Source organism: Curcuma longa, chromosome 2 (genome assembly GCF_044706935.1).
Source record: "Curcuma longa cultivar G26 ecotype Majalengka, Jawa Barat chromosome 2, ITB_CL_G26_1.1, whole genome shotgun sequence".
NCBI lineage: Eukaryota > Viridiplantae > Streptophyta > Magnoliopsida > Zingiberales > Zingiberaceae > Curcuma > Curcuma longa.
The window spans coordinates 5,285,339-5,305,334 of record NC_133862.1 but is presented as its reverse complement, the minus strand read 5'-3'; the positions used below and the strand labels follow the sequence as shown (position 1 = coordinate 5,305,334).

Below are 19,996 nucleotides of genomic sequence, written 5' to 3'. Positions count from 1 at the left end.
AATACTACCAGAATTTGAAATTGCAAGAATCCAGTACCCAGCTAATTATTCTGAAGCTACTAGAAGACATGCATCAACGAAAAGTCAAAATTGTTAAGAGAAAGAACCTCGTCAATTTTGGAGTGCAAAGAAGCAAGAATGCTCCTTTTATCTGCTAGCATTTTAGCATCTTTTCTTGATTGTTCTTGTAGAGTAGTCGACTCCTCCAACTTTAAGACAGATATTTTCTTCATCTCTTCAGCAAGAGCATTAAGTGCAGGCTTTAGAGTAGCCTTGTAGTCAACTGCAATTACCTCAGCTGGTGAAGATCCTTTAACATTTAGCACATACTGAAAATCAGTCCCTAGCTTTAGCCTGAAATCAGCAACAACAAAGAAAACCAGTCATGAGTCTAGAAGAAGAAAGGACCATAATTATCGTCAATGAGGAATACTACAACAGATATTCAATAAGCTCAAAATCTTGGAAGGTTACTTTCACTCATCTCTCACATCTAAAAATAAATGACACAGCCATTCAACCTCCTCAGAAAAAAGAAAGAGAAAAGAAAATGTAACTGTACAAAAACCAAACTTCAGTTCAGCAAACTAAATATTTCAAGATGTAACTCCCGATGGCTTGGTAGCATCTAGATTCTATATCTTAGCAACAGAAAAAACTTTATGTAGCATATAATTCAGCATATTTTGCAAACATAATACCAAAAATAAAACATAAAGTAACAAGCATTATCAATCAAAAAATGCAGCTAACTTAATTGAAATTGAGAAGAGCTGAAACTTTTATATAGCCTGGAAGTTGAATCAGCAGTGATCAGCATTGCCAGACATTATCACCTGAACAGTATGATTTAAACAGAACAGAAGTGAACCTACATCACATTTATAGAATGGAATTGAATGCTTCTGCATTTCTGAAAAGCTATAGTCCAGAAACATTAGTGAAAAAACCTGATCACAACATAAACCAATCTGAATACTTGCCACAGTAACTCAAAACTCCCTCTTTATGCACAAATTTGACCAACAGATAAAAAAACAAAATTAGATCTAGAAGACTGCAGGTCAGTATCATCTGAAAAACTACAGTGCAGAAACATTAGTACTCAATTCAAAAGATCTGAACAGAAACCCATGATACAAGTAGGAATCAATTTCTTGCCCCTAGTAAGTAGATAATCCTAAGATTGCAGCAGTAATCACAGAATACCATACTCTGATTTGAGAGGAAGGAGATTAAATATTGCACAATTTCTCTCCTTCCAATTATTGTATAAGATAGTCAGCAACAGGATCTCATATTCATTTGCCTTTGCACTTGTACCTATGGTATAAAATTTCATCTCGTGTCAAGAGAAATTTTTTGTTCCACTTGCCATGCGAGAAGGTTTAAAACCTCTGGTACAAACAAGAAAGCTACATATTTCTTCCGCAGATTCATCTACAAGCACAATCTTCTTCCTTTTGTTGCTAGCTCATCTTCATTAGAACTAGTGAAATCAACCTGCGTTTGTGGGTTTGTTCGCCCTTCTTCTTCTGACATGAGCTGATCCTTCACCATGGGGACCAAGTTTTATGTTGAAACCCTAATTCTATGTCATGCTGATGTCAGGTAGAACCCATCCATGAGACAATTGAATGCTTCTTCATAACAACAACCAATGTCAAGCCTTCTCCAATGCCAACGATGCCTCTAGGTAAGTTGCTTCTCTTCCTCTTCTTCTTTCTTCCGCTCACTGGAACCACTGATCCCATATTGTCAGCACATTTAAAGTAACACTAAATTGTGTCATTTTCAATCTGGGACTGAAACCCCAACTTAGAATGAGATTTTAAATATTGCTTGTACCCTCAAAAAATTTGTAAATGATCTCCTCAAAAGATCAAGTAGTCACCTTGATAATTATTCGATAGTTAGAATTTCTTTTATAGTTTGAACTAAAGACCACTTGAGAACTAAAAAAAAAAACTTGTTCATTACATTCAGCTTGAGTTACATAAAGGGCATATATTAGACTCAAGAATCCCTATTTCAATAGCCTATCTAATATTTGTATTTGAAGCTTGTTTCAAACATTGTCAAAAAAAATGAAAGCATATCTTGGTATGTACCCTTTACACCATACACTATGACTCCACTCAGCTTAAGGTTAATCAATCTCCATTCTTGATAAGCACATTTCAAGGTGAAGGCATCTCAACTAGAGGCAATCCAGATTATCTTTATCACCCTTCTCCACCAAATATATCTACATTAGAGACCCCCAAAAATAATAATAATAATAAAGAAACATTGATTTCTCTGTTCCAAGATCTAAAAAAATTACTGAAAAATGATTTTCCATGTTTACCTAAACTCCAATATAAAATCTAAAAGAATCAAGAGGTAAATATTAAGGTTGTAATGAACAAGATCAGTAGTAGAGACGTACTCTCTAACAGCCTGATTACTCTGTTCCAAGATCAATTCGATTTCATTGAGTTTCCTGCTGGTGGTTGCCTCAAGTTCCCATGCCTTTTCCTCCAATGCATTTCCCCCGCTCTCTACATCTGCAATGTCCCTCTCTACCCTCTGCATCTCCCTTTTCATCCTATCCATATCACGCACGTTGACAGCCTGGGTATCAATCCGCCGTTGCAATTCTTCATTTTCCTTGCATAACCTATTGCTCTCCTTTTCCTTGGACTCTAGCTCCTTCTCCCACTCCGACAGTGAAGCTTCCATTGCAGCCACCTTTCCACCCCACGTGTCCACCACCGCCTGGAACTTCTTGACGTCCTCGACCAGCATCCCCTTCTCCCTTTCCAGGGCCACCTTCTTTGATGGCTCCGCTCGATAAGTTTGAAGTTTTGCCTCCAGATCCTTGGCCTCCCTCTCGCGGACCTCCATGGCTGCAGCAGTATTGGCAGCCTGGTGTTGGGCCTTGCCGAGGTACTCCTCATCGAGATCCTCAACAGCGCCATCTTCACCGGTGATGAAGTGGGAATAGCTGCGAGTTACAAAGAGGAGAAAGTCGTTGGGCTGATCTGTCTGCGGGGAGGCACAGGCGGTGGGGTGATCAGTTACGAGGACGAATTGAACGAGCCAGTGGAGGACGGAGAGAATATGCGGCCAAGCGTGGGGGGTGCCGGGCGCCTTGAGGGCTGAGCGATTGAGCTTGAGAGGGCAGTGGAGATGATGGAGGAGTGAGGGAAGGTCCTCACCGAGCTCGTGTAAGGGCCAATCGAGGCAACCGAGGATGAAGCGGAGCGCGTCGTTAATATCTCGTGCGGCGGGGAGAGGGGGCTTAAGGGTGACAGGAGCGGAGTGGGAGGCAAGGAAAGCGTTGACGGATCGGAGTGCGGCGGCCTGGGCGGACCGATCCGTCAGTAGGGCGGAAGGAGCGGCGGAGGCAGGGCGACCGCCCACGGAGGAGGGCCGACTACTGCCCAGGCTGGCGTCGGAATCCCGGCCGTTGGCGACGGAATTGAAGTCGAAGTAACGAGCTACGTCGAAGGGAGATGGCTGGCCTACCGAGAGCTTGGAGTAGCGCCGGGCAACTCCGCCGCCGCCACCACCGCCGCCCCCTCCTGCTGGTCCTCTTCGCATCCCTAATTTCGGCTGCTTGGCGCTCGCGAGTGCAAAATGGTTTACGGCGAAATTTGAAATTGGAATGCGCTATGCAACTTAAAGGTCTATTTTCAAAGAAGACCAAATTATTTTAGAATTATTATAATAGAAAGATAAAATTGTCAGAATAAATATTAAACTGATAATGGAATAACAATTATGAAGAGTTAAACCAAATAAAAAAAACTCAAAATCTCAAGAGAGATTTCAGCTGACTCCGAGGTATTGTCGTTCTATTAGTTATAATAGTTAAACAACAATTGCAAGACTCAAATGAAAGATTGTACAGATATTTATCAAAAAAAAAGATAATTACTCATCTGAAAAGACTTAGAACAGTTATAATAAGAGAAAAGAGGTACTCATTGAAAGAGAATTTCCATTAAGGAAGAGACATATTTGTTCATTTCTATAAAAAAAATTCATCTTTCCTTCGTTATATAAAAGTGAAATTCGTCATCTTAGCCATCCCAATAGTCTCACACAGTCAATCTCACGACCATCTATGAAGAGATAAATCGAAAAGTTATAATTAATCACTAGAAGAGGGTATTACCTTGGCTTTATCGAGATCATACCTTGAGAATAAAAAATTCATCACTTTAATCGAAGATATGCAATCTCTAAGATCATAATAATATTCTATATTTTTCATTTATTTTTCCATTCTATTTTGACTTGAGCATCAAAGGGTTATTGCTAAGGTGTGTTTTAGCCAACTTCTAATCTCTAGCTAAGTTTTTTTTAGAGATAGTCAACTCCTTCAATTGAGTTTTACTATTCCTACCAACTCCTTCAACCGACTCTTCTCACTCCTGTCAATTCTTTGTCATCTCCTTATTTCAGAAGTTATTATCACGTCATCTTTAAAAGTTAATCTTCTATGATTTATCGAGAATTTGACCCCACCTTATACTTAGACCGGAATCGTGACATAAGTTTTTTTAACTTAGCTTTTGATGATGTCCTTTAAATGTTTAAAGGGTAAATCGGTGTGTTGATATATAGTAAATTGGCATTAGATGTGATAATGAATCTCAGTTAGAAATCCTAATTGATGAATAAGTATACTTTTGTTCATGGGTTATTTCATTAAAATTACTTATTATTATTATTATTATTATTATTATTATTATTATTATTATTATTATTATTATCACTAGATATTTAACTTGCTTAAACTCATTATTATACTCCTGTTTACATGCTATTTGAAATTAAAAAGTAAATGCTAATTGTTTATCAGTCTCTTATTATTCAAAGATTTATCACACATCAGAGTTAACCCTGATAAAATAAACGTGCCGATAATTTCAAGATGCAAACCTATCTGGTTTTGCTGCTTAATACAAGTTTAATCATCATTTTTAATGTCATTATCATGAGAGACTAATCAACGCACGGAATCTACCAACTGCATTTTTCTTAATTATCATTTAATTCGCTCATAATGATGTTTATACACCTGCATTATCTACTTCAAAGTTCACCGTTATGGACACGTTTCGGCTCGCCATTCGCCCTGGTTCTCTTGCCTGTTCGGCTCCTCCTCGACCTCGTCGGATCTACGCTGAGGCTCAGTGCTGATCCGGATCTGGTGGCCGGATGGAGTCGTAGCTCGCTGCAGTCGCCATGATCCCGCGGTTGCAGGCTCCGGCTGCGCTCGGCCGCCGGCACTGGGGCGCGCCCACCTCGGCAGAGAAATTGATGTTCCCGTTCGTCTCCGTCTGCTTCGTGTCCGTTATCCTCGTGCTTTCCGCCATCTCTGGGTTAAAGGCCTCCTCTGCCTTCTTCGCGCGCTGCCCGAGTCCCGCCGACGTCCATCGCGGCGCCGCCCACCTGCCCGCCTTCGCGTACTACATAGCTGGCGGCCGAGGAGATGTTCGGCGCGTCCTGCGCCTCCTCCTTGCCGTCTATCACCCCAGGAACCGGTACCTTCTCCACCTCTCCGCCGATGCGCCTGAGTCTGAGCGGAGCGATCTCGCTGCCAGGGTCTGGCTCACGATCCCGGCCGCCCGGGCGTTCGGGAACGTGGATGTTGTAGGGAAGGCCGGGGCGATGACACCGATGGGCTCCTCCGGTCTCGCCGCCACTCTCCACGCTGCGTCGGCGCTCCTCCGGCTGGACGATGGCTGGGATTGGTTCGTTACGTTGAATGCGGCCGACTATCCGCTCATCACGCAAGATGGTACGTGTAATTTTGTCTTCAGATGGATGCTGTCTTGATTGTTGATTCGAATCTAGGTATTGGCCCAAAGAAAGGGGAAAATCGAAACTTTATTTACACTCCTGTAGGAAAATTTTCGGATCTTTCTCTTTTAGACGAGTAATCAAGACCAAACAATCCGAGGGATGGGACTCTGGAAAATTGCTTCTCTCTAATCTACATCTAATTTGACTTTTACTTTGAAGATCTCACCTGATCTTATTCGATATTATTCATCTTCTTGTTGAGCTAGACCAACTTCGTGTTATCCCTGGCATGGCATGAATTATCAGTGTAATACACAAACAAAACTGCCTCAAATCTGTTCTTTGGCTACGTATTAGCATTAGCTGAAACACCGACAAACTTCTAGCACTTCTATTGGTCATCAAGTGTCTTCTTCAACTTCCTTGACCATCAAACACACTGCTTCTGTCTTTGAGCATCCAATCATATTAAGGCCCATCACCATTACTATGTGTTGTATTCGCAAATTACCTGCCCTTAATGGGACCAATACCACACACCTCCTTGCTTCATTTCCATCCTTGAGCGTGTCAAACTTTTTATAAAGAAAAAAAAAACCTGTCTTGAGTCCCTTTACTAACGAGATGATGAACAAAATTTGCTTAATGTCAGGAAATTGGAACACAATCAGATGGCACCTAATCATTGACTACATATGTGACTTTGATGTACCTACCTGTTCCTTGACCAACCTTAACACTTCTTTTGTTCTATCATGCAGTCAACTGGGATTTCTTTATCTGTCTCTTTAGGGTAATTACCTTGTGTTTTAACTTCACAACAATGAATGTATGCGTAAGTTTTCTGTGCTTTGGTACAACCTGACAAGTGAATTAGTAAGTGTCCCTTCATTGTCATTAGTGTAACAAGTTACTTGGATGATCTACAAAAATTACCATTTAAAAGATGAATAGCTGAATGCAGTATGGACCGTGGTGTGAATTTTATGTTATATTCTCATCTGAATTGGTTGTTTAACCTTTACAGAAATCAAAAGAAAATATCCATGCAAATTGCAAATAGTTATCACATTAACCATGTTTCTGTTCTTGTTTGTTTGTTAGTAGGGCTGTAAATAAGTCAAGCCGAGCCAAACTTTATGGTGTTCAAGCTTGTTTGATAAGGTAACCAAGCCAAACTGAGCCTAAAATGAATCAAGCTTTTAATATGATTGTTCAAGCTTGGTTTGGTTTCCTTTATATGAGCTTGAGTTTGGCTCAAGCTTGACTTGAGCTTGGTTTGTTTAAATGTCATCGAACTCTTAATTCAAGTTTGTTTGATTGTTTGAAACTTTTACCTTTTAAATTTGTTTGGTTGATTATTAAGCTTGATAATACAAATTTATTTGTTCATTTTGAAACTTTATTTCTTTATTTAGCATATTGATAAGAGTTTTATTGATGAACATGATTCACAAATATTGTTTACGAACAATGTTCATGAACGTTGTTTATGAATATTAATGAGTTGAATACATATGTATTCAAGCTTGTTTGTTTAGTTTAACAAGTTGTTCAAACTTGTTTATTTAATTGATCTTGTATGTATTGAACGGACATAAGCAAACTCTTACTAAGCCGAACACTAAACTTGTTCATGAACATTCGATTCATTTACAGCCCTATTTGCTACTGTTACCTACATAGAACATGCTAAGAATAAATACTGTAGGAGTTCTGCCAACTCTAATGACTATTGATTACTAATCAGCAGTTATCTGCAGCAAGCTTTCTATTATTAGTTTTGTTATTCCTAAGACATACTCCATGAGATTAAAATGATTGAGCAGTAGTTAGACCTTTGTTTGTTAAGATTAACCTTTGTAAAAGTTCACCTTTTGTTGTGTATTGAAATATATTCAAACAATTGTCTTACGATTTGTAACATGTGAAAACAATCTAAAGATGGTCATGGGCATCCTAACGCAACTACATGAACAAGTTTGCTCAGCATGCCATTGTGTCTTCTGATGAATTAACCATCAGCACTCTAAGACTTAATTTCTTACATAAATTGCAGAATTCTAGCTTGGTGCTTCTATATCACTTTATCTATTGCATAACATCAAAAAACTAAATGTTGGTTTAGCAAACTAAATGTCATGGCGCCTGGTCATGTCAAAGTGGACTTTATTCCTGCAATTGTGTTACGAGTGCAATTTTTTGGATGGATAAAGGAACTGTCTAGCTACTCTATAATCAGCACGGCAGATTTGAATAATTAATCATAAATCAAATGATCATTTTCTTTCATTTGTGCAGATTTGATTTATGTTTTCTCTGATGTTCCGAGGAACCTTAGCTTCATGGATCACACTAGTGATCTTGGATGGAAAGAGTAAGCATGAACAATTGTCCATTGATACTGAAGTTGTATCTACTTATGCCCCTTAACTTTGATTTACGGCCTTGCAGAGAACAAAGAGTTCAACCAATTATAGTGGACGCAGGGATCTATTTGGCAAAGAGGAAGAATTACTTCCAAGCTTCAGAAAATCGAGATATTCCTGAATCTTTCAAGTTCGTCACAGGTACCAATCTTAAATTTACACTCCATGTGTTTCAAGCTTACGGAGATTCATCTAATATTTTCTTTCAAACTTTTGCCAAACAGGATCTCCATGGATTATCCTCAGCAGATCATTTGTAGAGTACTGTATACTGGGTTGGGACAATCTGCCTCGGACGCTTCTCTTGTACTTCACAAATGTGATTCTATCCCAGGAAAGTTATTTCCATTCGGTCATATGCAACTCAGCTGATTTCCAGAATACAACAGTGAACAGTGACCTAAGGTATATGGTGTGGGATGATCCTCCAGGAATAGAACCTCGCTTTCTTAACACCACAGATTATGCTGAGATGATAAAAAGTGGTGCTCCTTTTGCTAGACAGTTCCGCCATGGTGATGCAGTGCTCGATAAAATCGACAGCACAATACTGAAACGTCGGAACAATAAGGCTGTGCCTGGGGCTTGGTGTTCTGCGAAGAAGTGGTGGATGGATCCATGCTCTCAATGGGGTTACGCTGACATTGTCGAGCCTGGGCCGCGAGCAAAACAGTTTGCACATCTGATGCAAAAGCTCTTGAATGATTGGAGGTCAGAATCTAATTCTTGCTTGAGATGATCAAGAGACAAAATTAGCCCACTTCAGGTGATGCCAAAGTTAGGGTGGCAGATCATTGTTTGGAGGCTGGCGGGTGTTTATGCACAGTTTTAGCTGCAGTAGACACAATGCTTTGCGACGACAGTAAGTTCCTTGCAGGTAGGGAAGAAACGACTTGGAAGGGAACACATTTCTTCTGGGGCTCAGTTCCACAACATTCCACATCTCCCATTTGATCTTCACTGTCGTTGGGTAAACTTTTTGTAAGTGTTTTTCTTTTTCTAGATAGTAAATATGAAAGCAAACCCCCATTTTGTTGAAGGTGGGTTTTGGATTCATAGCCCTTATTATCTTGGTAAGGAGACATCTGATAGAATCTAAAGAAAAAATTATTTTGGTACGGTTGTTCTCCATGGTTAGCTCGTACAGAAGATGATAATAGTTTCATACTGATGTAATTATATAGGTTCCCCTTCTCCAATTTCAATTACAAAGCAAATTTGCTGGAGAAACAAGTACAAATTATTGCTCCTATTTGCTGTCTCTGCTCTGCCTTCAGAAGACTGCTCCCAATCAGAGGAATTGAACACTCAGACTCAGCTTGTCACACACATCAGGTTGCATATCTTTGGGAATGGAGGAATTGAACACTCTCTCCTTTGCCTTATTAGCCTGAAAAGAAGTCACAATGTGTGGATTTAGAAACATGATCAGCATCAATGGAGTAGATAGATATTTACTTACTTCCTTCTCCCAGTTAGTGAAGTATGTAACGCTCGAAAGCAGCAAAACTTGCACAGCAAGACCACAGATTATGCCGATCCACAGACCCTGTCATTCACCAGAAGAACTTTTAGAGGTTGCAATGTAAAGTGCACCAGCATGATCTAACACGAGAACAAGAACTTCGCAAACAAGAAAGTTCCTGCCTTGCCACCAACATGGAGACCAAAAGCTAATAGAACAGCTGCAGGAATGCCGACGACATAATAAGCTCCAAGATTAATAAAAGCACCAATCTTTTGCCACCCACATCCTCTCGCAACACCTAGATGATCAAGGAAGGATTATTACTTCCAAGGAGAAGTGCTAACAAATTTTGAATCAAGAAACTTCATCTTATTTAGCACAGCACCTGAGAGCACGCATTGGACTCCATCAAGCATGTTTGAGGAAGCAAGAATTGGCATCATAATGGCTACGTATTTAACAACTTCATCGACATTAGTGTAAGCGAAACCCCATATATTTCTCACCAGGATCATGGTTGAGCCTACTAGCAAGCCTTCTGCAATGGCCAGGAATACCACGACCTTTACCGCTAACTTTGCATCTCGTGGACGGCCAGCTCCAAGTTCATTCGAAACGCGTGTGCTAAGAGGAACAAATCATGCAAGTTATAGGCACCAACAATGTAGATCAGAAGGAAAGTTAATTCTTCTTTGTTCATCATACTAACCTCACTGCAGCTCCAAAGCCAAAAGGGACCATGAATACCATTGAAGCAGTGTTAAGGCTGAGATAAGAAAGAAAATATTGAAGCAATTATTTACATTGGATTTTCGGTTGAGCTGATTTTGGAATGAGTCATCAACTTAACATTTGAGCATGCAAAACTACAATAAATTCATCAGAAAATGCATAATTTGAATGCCCAAAGAAGCATTACCTTATTGACAACACTGATGTTTCTAACTTTGGATTTGGAAGAATACCCGAGAGAAGAACAAGCAACTCGAACGACCAGAACTCGAAACTGTTGTGAATTATGTTTATGAGAGCATAGATTATGAAGAAATCATCAGAAATAATGCAAGAAACAATGCACTATTGAGGAAATGATGTCTCTTACCATACCATAGTAGCTGAAGGAACTGCTAATTTGATGAAGTGAGAGAAGTCATTCAAAGCCTCCTTCGAGAAGCCAAGCCAAGTCTTTTTGCAGGCAGGAGACAGCCTCACATACAATCCCAAGAGCAGCAGAATCGTCCAATAAGAGATGCCATTTGCCAAGGCAGCACCCCTGCTTCCAAGGCCAGATTTGTACACCAGAATCCAGCACAAGAGAATGTGCAACAGAGCGGTAAAGCCGGTGATCAGCATCATTGGGAACACAATGTTCTGTGTCTGGAGGAACCTGTTATGACACTGTATGAGGCCATACGCGAAAAGGGTGGGAATCATCCATCGAGAATAGGCTCCAGCTTCTGCAGCTATTTCTGGATCTTGACCAAACAGACTAAGAATTGGACCTGTGTAGAACCAGATCACAGCAACTGGAATGCAAACTAGTGTTAGAACAAGCATGGCTCTCTGCATGTGTATGCCCAGCATATGGTACTGCTTTGCTCCAAAAGCTTGCCCACACATAGTATCCAATGCTGTACTCATTCCCAGCTATGAAGAATAAGACATCGATTACAATATAAAAGAAAGCAACACTCTACCATATCGCATTGTATTTGATCACTTCTGCAGTGTAGCATATCAAAAGGCAAAAGATCAAAAGTTTGAGCACAAGTTCACGAAGAATCTGTTTACTCCAATGGATGGAAAATACAAGGATGATGAATAAGCCCAGTTGGGTGGATGGATAATGTTTCCTTAACATTTTCGTGGTTGTCTTTATTATTTTATGACCACTGTCAATGATTAGCATATCATCAACATACGACTATCATGTATGCCTTATGCAAACACATTAATTATACATACTCGTTAATCTAAAACCCAATTTGCGATATTACTTTGTTAAAATTTTCATATCATTGCATTAGTGCCCGTTTTAAGCCTATACCTCAATTTTTAATGAGTTTAAATATCTTGGTCTAATGTCTCATACTAACAAACTCTTCGGGTTGTTCTATGTAGATCTCTTCCTTGAGTTCACCACTCAAGAAGGTTATCTTGACGTCCATTTAGTGAATCTCGAGGTCATGTATTGTTGCTACGGTGATCAACACTCAAATAAACATGATTCTTGTCATAGGCGAATAGGTATTAAAATAGTCAAGTACTTCCTTTTACTGAAACCCCTTGGCTATAAGTTGAGCCTTGTACTTATCTATTTACTTTTTAGAATCCACATAAGCTTAACGCCTTATTATTTAATGAGAGATGTATCATTCCCATGTGTGATTTTCCATTATGAATTCTACATTATTATTTATAATTTCCTTCCATAGTGGTGCTTATGAATTCACCATTGGTTGATTTGTTTAAGATACAGGGTAAAAAAAAACAAGTCCAAAAGTTTTCATCATTTTGGATCTCTTGTTGCATCATGGTTCTTCACGAAATGGATGATTAACAATGCCAAACTCATAAGCTCTCTTATTAGAACTTACCTGTTCCTAACTTCTATGTTGAAAGACATCTTCAAAGAATATCGTATTCTTTTAGTCAATATTTGCACCTTTATGCATGTCTATTATTTTTTTATTTGGGGACTAGAAAGTGATACATGCTATTGTTCCTTGCATATCCAAGAAATAAATATGCAGTCGATCATTTTGGACACTATTTTTACTTGTTTAGGCTTTACCTTTGCCTTAAACAAACATCCCAACACTTTTGAGTATTTAAAGGATTGCTTGTGCATTTTCCACTACTCCAAGATAATTTCTTCAGTCATGATTGTCAAATATCATCTTAAAATTATTTATTGTTGGCGATGAATCGTCTCACCTTAGTCAATACTCCCCGTCTAGTAAGTCGTAGAGTTGAGATGAAGATTGAACCCTCTTTCTTTAAAGTGATATTTAACTCATTCAGATGTTTATGATTGCAGCAACCATCCCCCAAAATACAATCACCTTCGTTTTGAAATAGGAGCACTCCACATATCGAGATTGGGATAACTTTTGGCACCTTAGAACTCTTAGAGAGCTAGGAGAAAGGGAGAAGGCAATGATTACACCAAAGATTGAGAGTGGTTACACCTCTTTGATTTTGATTTGAAATGGCAAAGCACATTTTGAGTGACACATGTTCAGGTGATCAGTGTTGAATGAGCATGTTGCCCTCCTCCAATCACAAAATGGGTTCTCAAATACAGAATCCAATTAAGGCTTTTAGGGTTTAGAGTGATTTGGGCAAAACCAAAATGATGGATGAGAGATCTCATCGTTTTCATCCTCTCTAAGTCATCGTTTGCCCTGATTAGATATATATATAGTATCATATTATGAAACAAAACAGTGATATAGGGCTTGCCATGGAAATCAGTAATGGATTAAAACAAGATTGAAGCATGGAATGATTGAGTCGACGAACTGGTTTTCCTAATCAACCAGACGCGAAATGTAAACATATATGTAGAAAAGCGGAGGGATGGATCGAAAATACTACTTGACGTACCAAAAAGCTGAAGCCAGTAACGCCGGCGAAGGAGGTGGCCATGGAGGCGCCCGAGAGGGCGAGCTCGCCGAGGTGGCCGACGAACATGACGGAGATGACCTGGAGAATGTTTTGCAACAAGCTGGCGGCAACGATCGGGCCGGCCAACCACAGCTGCCTCTTCACCTCTGCCAAGAAAAGCTCCCCGGCGGTCCTAGTTCCTCCTCCTCCTCCTTCGCCGCCGGAGATGAGAGCAGCGTCGAGGCTTGGCGCTTCCATCGATGATCGATGCCGCCGCCCCGCTTTGACTCGCTGGGCTCTGCTCTCTCACCGTTCCATCTTCGCGCCGCATTTATGGACCTGTCGCTTCGTTACTAGTTTTGATTGGTTATTCAAGTGGGACCCACCCGGGAAAAAAGGTAGACTTGTGAGTAAAAACGAACGTAAGGAAATGTGACGTTTCCACAATTCTGCTTAAATGTGTTTTTTTTTTTTGGCAAAAATTCAAAGCGGTGTTATTTTTTTAATTTATCGTTAGGAAGGTTTCTTATCCACTTACGGAAAGGAATCTACGGTGTGGCAGGCTAATCGATGATAATATTATATTAAATCATTACATTTAGTTTTATTGTCATATATTGAAAAACTTTCATCGATTTCAAATTATTTTTGTCACGAAAGATAATAGATAAATAGTCTATTTTATTTAGTCGAAATTTAAATTTAAATTAATTCTCAATGTAGGGAATTAATTCACATTTTCAATTAATTTTAAATCTCAAAAATCAACTAATTTGGAAAGTCTAAATATTGTATGCATTAATCCTATTAAACTATAGGCTCTATTAATTCTCTTGTTAAATCGATTTGAGCAAGTTGATCGAGTCAAGTGAACTTTGTTTGGACCACCAAGTGAATAGGAGTAAAGTCGAGAAGTTGATTGAGTTGCTACATGATTCAATTATATTAAATCATTACATTTAGTTTTATTTCATATACATCTTAATATATATGATTACTTAATTTCTTATTTATTCCAACTTCATTATCATCACTCGGTTTATTTTTTATGACAACCAAATTAATTAATTATGTGCCGGCAAAAAGCAGTAGAGCAATCCATTTTATATTAGTTGGAAAAATATAATCTCATTATGAAAACTTATTCATTGTCTTATACATATGTACATTTCCTATTAATTCATATGTAACAATAAAGTAGAAGTTAAAGTAGGCATCCAAACCCTAACTTGTGGATGTACGCAGACTGCTCTCATACATAATTAAGTTGATTGTGACGAAACAGAGTTACTAAAGTGAGTTAGAATCGAATGTCGAATGTCAAAAAATCGAAACAACGCTCTTCTCTGTCGTAGTCAATTCTGTAACTTATCGATTTACCTCCTCATAAATAAGCGTGAGATTAACCGTGTAGGACCGCTGAAATAACGAATTTTATCTTTTGTTAAATGCTGCTGCTGAAGTAGGCGTACGCATACTAAGGAGAAACTTCCTTATGTATTTACAAGACCTGCCCTCTTATATTCGGAGAGGGCCGTCTTAATACTCTTTAAGATCCTAGGTAGAAAATAATTAGGATCTTAATATTTTTAAATAAATATTATTTTTTTAAAATGACTTTTTTATATATAAGTATTAATGATATTTAATTTTATTAATAAAATTTAAAAGAATAATTCGGTGCACTCTAAAAGATTAATTTTTTAGCTGAAAGTTATGATCATTAGTTACATAGTAATAATGTAATTGTCAAATTCCACTTCTTTATTAGTAACATTGGAAGAAAATTTTTTTCCTAAACTTTCAAATATAATTTGTTAAAGAAATAACTACGATCAATCAAAAATTAAAAATCTAACTACGATCAATCAAAAATTAAAAATACCTCGATCAAATATAACTTCAACCCATAAAAAATTATCAATTACAGAATAAATCTAATCTAACTAATAAATATTAAAATTATCAACTAAAATATAAATCTCAATTAAAAAAGAATGAAACTTAAAAGCACCTCTTATTTAGTTGCTCAGTAGTTAATAGAGTCTCATGCATTAGAATACACGCTTAGTTAGATATACGACAGAAGATGAGTACTGTAGTACGACAGAAGATGAGTACTGTGAGGCAGATGTTGTAAGTTTTTAAAGAGGGATTAGAAGTTCGAGTATATTATAAAGTTAAGACCTTTAACTATATGCCTCATCTTAATAAGGCACTGCAGAAGCATATGACTTCTTTGTAGTCAATTTGGACGGTAACGGTTTAGAGGCACGAGAAGTATGCCCAAGTATATATATATACAAAAATGCTCCGCCGTGCGATAGGTATTTCTGTGACACTCCGATCCCCCGCCATTGTTCCTGCTGCCGCGTCGCTATCCGGCCACCGTCGGCCATCCGAATTCGGTCGGAAACTGCTGTCAGTGGCACACAGCCACTGTGGACCAAATCGTGATCGATTTCCGGTCAAATCGCGGTCAGAGACCGGCCGAGGAAGGACCGCCGGCAGTGCACCGGCGAGTGGCGTGTCGATCGGGCCCAGTCCCGCGGCCGGCGGTGGTCGGACAGCGAGGCGGCAGCGGTGACAGTGGCTAGGGGGTCGGAGGCGTGTTTACTGTGCATTTTCAGTTTTAGACGGTCCGATGGGTTTGCGATCGCGTGATGGACGGTGATCTCGCTGTTGCGCACGGGCGCATAGGAAACCGGCGCGCAGCGGAGCATTTCTATATATATAAAGTCGATAAGTTTAATTAATTAATTAATTAATTATATATTTTATATGGTATATGTAGAGGACTGTGAGCCTTTTAATGGAATGCGTACGTAGTGAGCTGTTGTCCTTCCTTGGTGGCGTCCTTCCAGTGGACGGCAATAATGTGAGAATCAAACTCACGTGGAGTCCTTTCTATCGGATGCGGATGCTCCGCGAGGAATAACCGTTCAGAACAGTAACTTATGGATTGCATTTTCTTTTCTATATATACTAATTCGAATTATGCGCCCAATTTATATTTTTATTTTGTTTTTTTACCATTTGCAAAATCTTGCAGTTCTATTAATCAAGTGCTACCTTTTAATATTTGAATCTTATGAACCAATTAATTTTGGATATACGGTTTGACTCGTATTCAATAAATTTAGGAAACGAGATGATTTTTGATGTAGCATCTCGAACTTCCACTGATATGGTAAGCAGATTGGAATCATATGTGGCAGAGTCAAGCCAATAATTAAAAACTCAATGGAAGTGAGTTGTAAAGGAACTTGGGCTGCCATGTTAATGAAAATGAAAGTGTGGTGGAGATGATGGAGACAATGGAGGAGGCCATTGGCGTAGATTTTGGAGGAACTAAGAGTGTGAGCCAAAAACTCTAATACCATATGAAATTTTTAAAAAAACTTAAATATTATTGATCACAAAACAAGATTATATAGATGTCCATCAAATATAGATAAATAAAAAATAAATTTTTAATTTAAATAATTATTTATGTAGAATAAAATAAATTAAAGATGACAATTAAATCAATCAAATATTCACAAATATATTCATATCTAATGACTTTGTCGTCTTATCTTGTTGATCCATCAAATCGTAATCTCAATCATGAACCATCAAATTAAAAAATATACATATTTTTTAAATTTTAAAAAATAAAATTAAAGAATTATATTTATTAATTTAATAAATTATTTTATTAAAATAAATATTTTAATAAAATATTTCATTAAAAATATATAAATTTATTTTAAAATTATAAATAAATTCTATTGTATTTTTTATTATATATTATAATATTTTATTATCGTTATTAATTTTATTAATTTAATTTAATTTATTTGAATGAAAGGCAACTTAGTAAATATTAAATTGATTATGTTTTATTTCTTTTTATTAGCAATAAATTGCATAAGTTGAACTAAATAATATTAAATTATATTTTATACCTATATTTATACTTGATTATATGATTACTTAATAATCACATTATTATTTGTAAATATTAGTTTTGTGTCTATATAGTTTTTCTTAATTTTATTATGATAATATATTTTAAAATTAAAAATTTATGGGACAAACTAAAGGCATTCTAAATCACATAATCAAAATTATATTGTTCAAACGTTTTCCATATACATAGGTTGTGTGTATTTTGAATCCAAAAAAACACTTTCTTAGTACTCACCACCACGATCTAAGGGAGTATTAATCAACTACTGTTACGATTCGGTATATCACAGTCGTTGAGAAGAAGAAGAAGACGAATGTGATCGTCATTTGTCGGCAAGAAGCTCCAGGTTTTATCGGAAGACGACGAGTAGATCGTAACATTTTTAAAACGTGATTGTCATTTTCCTGAACAGGATTTATAATATATAACATATCAATCCCATCGATGGCCTAAATTATGTGTACTACTCCTCCCTCGGGCTTCAAGCGGACGACTGGCAAGCTGCCGGAGAAGATGGGAAAGAAATTGGGATGGTCGGAGTGCCGTAGCTTTGCCTCAGGGCTCATCGTCGGATGCTTGCTGGTCTCCATGACTTACTTTACCATGTTCAGGAACGACATGGAGCTTTTCTCCGATTTCTGTGAATCTCTTTTTCACTTCGACTCTGTTTTTTTCTTCTTCTTCTAATAAATAGCTAAAGCTTTGATGGATAATCCCTCTCTCTCTCTCTCTGTCTCTCTTCGTAGTGAAATCGTCGGCTTGGCCGTCGTCGGCTGCAGCTCCGGCTAACCAGAGCGTGGCGCTGTTGGTTCCTCGGTTGAGCGAGAAGACCGATCGAATGGCAGTAAAGGGGAAACGTCAAGCCTTGTGCGACCTTTCTGCGTACAGAACGGACGTCTGCGACATCCACGGTGATGTCAGAATCGTCGGCAATGATTCCTCCACTGTGCTGGTCGTTTCTTCCGCCGGCGACAACCAATCTTTTGAGATCAAGCCTTACCCCCGCAAGGCTGACCGCGTCGTCGTCCGCAAGGTTCCGACGGTTCACGTCCGTTCTCTGACGCCGGCCGGCGACGCGCCCCCGTCCTGCGGGGTCACCCACGCTGTCCCGGGCGTCGTCTTCGCCACCGCCGGGTACTGCGGTAACATCTTCCACGACATATCCGACCTGCTCCTCCCCCTCTTCCAAACCACCCGCCGGTTCCGTGGCCGAGTCCAACTTCTGGCGGTCAAAAACCAGAGGTGGTGGCTCTACAAGTACCGCCACATCCTCGCCAAGCTATCGGACTTCCCCGTCATCAACTACGACGACGACGACCGTGTGCACTGCTTCCGCCACGCCATCGTCGGCCTGCGCGCCGACAGCGACCTCACCATCGACGCGTCCAAGTCGGCGGAAGGGGTGACCATGGTCGACTTCGTCGCCTTCCTCCGCGGCGCGTACTCGCTGCAGCACGCCCGGCCGTCGGGCGGCCGCGGACGCCGGCCGAGGCTGCTGTTCATCTCGCGGGGCGGCTCGAGGCGGTTCGTGAACCTGGACGAGGTGGTGCCGGTGGCGGAGGAGGTGGGGTTCGAGGTGGTGAGCGCGGAGCCGAACTTCATGGACGTGGCGGCGTTCGCGGAGACGGTGAACTCGTGCGACGTGATGGTGGGCGTGCACGGCGCCGGGCTGACCAACATGGTGTTCCTCCCCACCGGCGCCGTGCTGATCCAAGTGGTGCCGCTGGCGAAGCTGGACTGGATCGCCGCCAACTACTACGCGAAGCCCGCCATGGGCATGCAGCTCAAGTACCTGCAGTACGACATCCTGGAAGAAGAAAGCACCTTGATCGATCACTACCCGCGAGATCACGCAGTGTTCAAGGATCCAGCCGCGATACACAAGCAGGGATGGCAAGCGATGGGGAAGATCTACCTGGTGCAGCAAAACGTGAGGCTCCGCAAGGATCGATTCAGAGGGGTGCTCGAACAGGCCATGGAGCTTCTCGAGAAGGACAGACAGTAAATTAAAGCAGCAGAGAACGTACGTAGGTTGCTGAATCGACTGCACGTAATAGTTCTTTCTTGTTTATAATATATATTTATAAAATTCCTGAAACAATTTAATTAATTACTGGTTTAATAATTCTTTGTTGTTCATTTTGCCTTAATCATCAGTGCTAGAATTGATTGGTTGAATGTTGGGACAGTATGGAAAGATATGCATGGATGAAACATGTTTATAATTGGAAAAATTCATTCCTAGTTCAGGAAGAGTATGATAATCTCAGTTAGTCACCGGTCACCATAAGGTAAATCGAAAAAAACGGTAACTCAGATGTCCAACATCCTTTGATTGCGATTTCCATTTGGAGAAAAATTCCTGTAAATAATATGTCATAGTTGGAGATCGAACTGCGGATGTCTGAGTGACAATCTGAATATTTTACTGTGGTACCATGACACCGGGGACAAAGAGTCCTTATCTAAATGCCTTCTTAGTCAAGTAAGGTACAATAATATAGTGCGTCGCTTTCGAACTCTCATCAGGTTTCGTGATAAAATGTCTCTTTTCCACAACAACGAGAATCTCTTGTTTTTTATTTTTTTTAGAAATAATAAATAAATAAACAAACAATGGCGAAGAACAAAACACACACGTGTTAAAAACAAACGAGGGGCGGGCGTGAGGATTAAGGCGGTGCGTGGTCCTATCGCATGTTACGCCCCTCAAAACATCGTTGTCTTTACCGG

General features: G+C 39.5%; 4 protein-coding genes across 4 annotated transcripts in view; 2 read left to right on the top strand and 2 right to left on the bottom strand.

The window, feature by feature from the left end:
• The window catches only part of LOC141822251 (kinetochore protein NDC80 homolog), a 13,206-nt gene extending 9,618 nt beyond the window's left edge, over positions 1-3,588 (bottom strand). Inside the window, exons 1-3 of the mRNA XM_074709695.1 lie at positions 3,545-3,588; positions 2,432-3,463; positions 108-354 (exon numbers count right to left, since the gene is read on the bottom strand). Of these exons, the coding sequence (XP_074565796.1) occupies positions 108-354; positions 2,432-3,463; positions 3,545-3,588 (1,323 nt within the window). The remainder of the gene's footprint in view (positions 1-107; positions 355-2,431; positions 3,464-3,544) is intronic.
• Positions 3,589-5,190: 1,602 nt separating this feature from the next.
• LOC141819406 (beta-glucuronosyltransferase GlcAT14A-like) lies at positions 5,191-9,334 on the top strand. The gene is made up of 4 exons (XM_074706712.1): positions 5,191-5,797; positions 8,104-8,179; positions 8,257-8,372; positions 8,456-9,334. The coding sequence occupies exons 1-4, from the start codon at positions 5,242-5,244 to the stop codon at positions 8,968-8,970; spliced, it is 1,263 nt and encodes a 420-aa protein (XP_074562813.1). The 5' UTR covers positions 5,191-5,241; the 3' UTR covers positions 8,971-9,334.
• On the bottom strand, positions 9,321-13,596 carry LOC141819395 (protein DETOXIFICATION 16). The gene is made up of 8 exons (XM_074706707.1): positions 13,309-13,596; positions 10,802-11,346; positions 10,619-10,705; positions 10,409-10,465; positions 10,085-10,323; positions 9,879-9,997; positions 9,694-9,780; positions 9,321-9,621 (listed from the first exon to the last, which is right to left on the bottom strand). The coding sequence occupies exons 1-8, from the start codon at positions 13,564-13,566 to the stop codon at positions 9,523-9,525; spliced, it is 1,491 nt and encodes a 496-aa protein (XP_074562808.1). The 5' UTR covers positions 13,567-13,596; the 3' UTR covers positions 9,321-9,522.
• A 4,123-nt stretch (positions 13,597-17,719) lies between these two features.
• On the top strand, positions 17,720-19,413 carry LOC141822302 (alpha-1,3-arabinosyltransferase XAT3-like). The gene is made up of 2 exons (XM_074709744.1): positions 17,720-17,903; positions 18,010-19,413. Exons 1-2 carry the CDS (start codon positions 17,720-17,722, stop codon positions 19,266-19,268), a joined length of 1,443 nt encoding a protein of 480 aa, XP_074565845.1. The 3' UTR covers positions 19,269-19,413.
• Positions 19,414-19,996: the final 583 nt, after the last annotated feature.